Source organism: Heptranchias perlo, chromosome 2 (genome assembly GCF_035084215.1).
Source record: "Heptranchias perlo isolate sHepPer1 chromosome 2, sHepPer1.hap1, whole genome shotgun sequence".
NCBI lineage: Eukaryota > Metazoa > Chordata > Chondrichthyes > Hexanchiformes > Hexanchidae > Heptranchias > Heptranchias perlo.
In genome coordinates, this window is record NC_090326.1 from 129,570,610 (window position 1) to 129,574,469 (window position 3,860).

At 37.0% G+C, this 3,860-nt stretch overlaps 1 protein-coding gene across 1 annotated transcript; it reads right to left on the minus strand.

The window, feature by feature from the left end:
- Window positions 1-2,597: 2,597 nt before the first annotated feature.
- Window positions 2,598-3,655, minus strand: ptf1a (pancreas associated transcription factor 1a). The gene is made up of 2 exons (XM_067999027.1): window positions 3,052-3,655; window positions 2,598-2,800 (listed from the first exon to the last, which is right to left on the minus strand). The coding sequence occupies exons 1-2, from the start codon at window positions 3,653-3,655 to the stop codon at window positions 2,598-2,600; spliced, it is 807 nt and encodes a 268-aa protein (XP_067855128.1).
- Between the last annotated feature and the right edge of the window lie 205 nt (window positions 3,656-3,860).

Consider the following 3,860-nt stretch of genomic DNA (forward strand, 5'->3'; position numbering starts at 1 on the left):
TAAGCATAAGTATTCCTTCATTCCTTCTGCCCATTCCTTTTTTTAAAAAAAAGTTAACATTTCCATCGCATTTATTTAACAGATCTGCTTGTTTGTTTGGCTTTAACGTTAACATTACTCTAGCGTCAACAGTAAGTGTTAATCAGTAAGTGAACGAGAAGCTGTCATTCTCAAGGGTCACAGTTAAAAGCACTTGCCAAAGCAAGACATGAGAGTGACAAGATAGAGACCCTCGTATTTTATATGTGAAGACCTAGCCTTCCGCTTGATCTACACAATACTAAAGGATGCTTTGGGTCATTGTATTCATACAAACAGAGGAAAGCAAATGAAAAGGTGCTACCTAAACAAGGGATGTAAAGCTTTAAAAAGTGCATCACCACAACGCCAAATCAGTTTTAAATTTACAATATCTACAAAATACAGAAATCTAATTAGTACTTTCAAATGTTTAATTGAGCTGACATCAGATTTGAGAGTATTTGTTTTTGAAGAAATATAATGCAATTAGAATAATTTAAAATAATTAGTTAACATTTTCAGTTTATTTGTTTTATTGTTAACAGTATTACAAATAATTGTAGTTACATATTTAAATACTATAGAGATTATTTATATTTATACACTTTTATTATTTATTACAAAAGCTACTTAAGTGAAGACACTGAGGTAAATAAATATATAAATTGATATATCCAGGTTAAATGCCCTAAGCTGTTTGACAGGTCAAATATGAAATCAGTAACAACTGCTGTTCGAATATGTTCAATAAATAAGAATAATTATACATTTGCTTACAGTCTTAGTTCCCATCGCTTTGGCACACCGTTTCCCAAATCTGTGGGGATCATTGCATTGGCAATGTGCATGTGCAGGTCTAAGCAGGGCATCTGCCTGGGCTCCTGCTATCACTTTAACCCCTGAGCTGCTGCTCTCTGACGTCAGAGCCGCGGGAGAAGCTGGGACACAGGCTGAGTGCCACGGGAAATTTTCCTTCTCAAACACCTGCAGAGTAGAGCACCAGGCAAGATTGCAAGTAAATGGGAACGGGGTTTTGTCATGGTTCTCTTAGGACTTTATTCGTCTTTTAAAAACCAAAATGAGTGACTGGTCCTACAGCACAGTGGAATAATAACACAAAAAGTCACCACGCTTTTTCATTTAGAATTGCACAAAGCTTTAGATGTAATGGAGTATCCGTTTGTAAGGTATACACAAAAGAATTTAGGTACGTTTAAACCTACCGAATTTTTTTGTCATTCACCAGGAACAGAAAAATAAAACCTGACATGGAATTTATGTGGCTTCACTGAATTGAGTTCTTCTAAGATTATCTTTGATAATTCCCGTCTGGCGATTTTCTAATATAATTTTAGTCGTCCCAAATATAATTTTAATGCATTTCCTCTAAAAAAATTATTGTATTTGTCAGATCAAATTATTCAAAGTTTAATTATATTATCACATTTTATTTTGATTTTGCTATTCTGTTAAGAATGCAATCGTGAAGTCGTAATAGCCTTATTTAAGAATTATTTTACGTTATGACATGGGTATTGTATTCCAAATTAGATATGCTTAATATAGTCATTTATAATTTCAGTATGGTGCAGTATACTGCTTTTATATTTACATAATATGTTTCTATAGTCTGATTGACACTGAACGCTCAATATGACATGAATATCATTGTGTACTACATTGTTTATGCTGTTTTCTGCATTTTTAATAGTCAGAAGTGTTGAATCTGTGCAGTCATGTATATTCTGCATTGTTCTCGATATTGTTAGAATGAACTATGCTACACCAGCTTATGAATGATTCCTTTTGAATATCTGAGAATTATATGTAAAATAAGAACTGATTGTAATTGCTGGAAATAATAGAAGTAGGCCATTGAAAACATTCACCTTGAACTCTTTAAACTTGGAATTGCCTTTTTTTGGCTTGTTTATTGTTTTTGTGCACGCGCGCTTTTGGTCAGGATCACAGACAATCAATGAATTGCAAATAACAATTTCTATAATTCTAGGGCACTGAGATTGTAATAACGCTTGAATTTATTCAGCAATGAACTTCACTTTATTGCAGACAGATGTAATATGATATTTTAGATTATAAATTGGAATCGTTCCATGTATTGAAGGTATTTTACAGATACAACATTGACTTCAATCAATGTTATTTGCACAAATTCTCACACCACCTGATACCAATAAAAGAAGTTTGTATTTCATTTATGGATTTATTTTACACCATAGAAAAAGATAGAAGATATATATTACAATAAATTAATTGTTATATATAGAAAAATATTTACCAGAAAACCTTAGACAATAATGTACTGTTAGATTAAAAATTGTTGAAAATATTAACATTAGAAAGTTGATTAGCACATAATTTGATAAATTAAGCATTCCAGCAGAGCATAGAACTTTTTCAAATAATAAATATATAAATTAATGGTTCGTTGGATAACATAGCAATATATTCTTGATCTCATATCAATAATTACGTTTGATAATATATTAATTTTCATTAAATATACATGATTGATTATTAAAGTCCCTGCAGGGAATTCCGACCTATCTGCATTTCTATGAGACAAAGTCAAAAGGTGGTTCGTTCTCAATGTTGTTTACAGATGATTTGCCATTTGATTTTCTGGGATCTTCAGGAGTCCACACTTTTGCAGTCCTGATTATGTTTTGTTCTTTAAGCTGTTTCTCATCAGTCCACGACAAGGAGTGTCCTGCGAGAGGAGGCAACCCATAGTCTGGGTCATTTGGAGATGGCGATCCTGGAAGGGAAAACAAAAGATATGTAAATACGCTTTACAAAAAACTAAACATCTAGAGATGTGTTCTACAAATACCTTTGCATTTTTGCCAGAATTGTTTTTAGCCTAAGCAACAATATGACAATACATTAAAATTGCATTTATATAAAACACTGACGTTATAGTGCAAAAAGTAAGATAACAGACTTAATGATACAAGTCAACAAATTTGGAAACTTGCTGTAGTATTAAAACAAATTTGATGCACTTACTTGCACCTCTATGGCAGATAATGACTTTTTTAGGTTGGATTGCGGGATCGTTGTTTGGATTTCTTAAAGGCATATCGGATTGAACAAGTTCTGTTAAGAAGTTAATGTAACCGATTGCCAATCGGAGGGTATCAACTTTTGAAAGTCGTTTTTCATAAGGTAGCGTTGGTATGTGAGTTCGGAGACCTTCAAATGCATCGTTAATAGACAACATGCGTCTGCGCTCCCGGACATTTGCAGCCTGCCGAAGTTGCTGCATTTCAACTTCTGAGCGGATCCTCCTGCGCCTTTTTGCAGCGCCGTCGATCCCTTTGAGCTGCGGGGACACCTCAGAAGTGCTGTCGGGGCAGTCGAAAGAAAAGGGCGATGAGGACGATGTGAAAGACAGGATGCCCGAGTCGCAGTGCTCGGCATCGTGCGCCAGTCTGCTCTCCTTGTAGTATTCGTTGATCTGGCTGGTCAGAAAGTCCACATCGTGGTCCAGGAACTCGTCTGCGTCCAGGTGATCCCTCGAGGACTGGTCCGTGAAGAAGTCTTCATCATCGAAGTAGGCGGCGGCGGAAAAAGTGTCGAGGGCGGTGAGCTGCTCGAGCACGGTATCCATGGTGTTGCCCGGTAACGGGAGCTGGGACCGGAGGAGGTGCTCGCGCCGCTGAGTGACCCGCCAGGCCGGCACGCGAGGGCTCTTATACGACACAGAGCGGCGCGTGCCGCCAGCCAACCGCCGCGACCAATCAGAGCGCAGGTTGGCAGCCAGCTCGAGCACCGAGGGAGGGAGAGAGAGGGATAGAGAGAGGGAGGGATAGAGA

Excerpts from the sequence above, each read along its gene's own strand:
- ptf1a (XM_067999027.1), bottom strand. The coding sequence starts at position 3,655 with ATGGATACCGTGCTCGAGCAGCTCACCGCCCTCGACACTTTTTCCGCC. Across the intron at positions 2,801-3,051 it reads TATCTGCCATAGAGGTGCAA|GATCGCCATCTCCAAATGAC; the intron begins GTAAGTGCATCA and ends TTTCCCTTCCAG.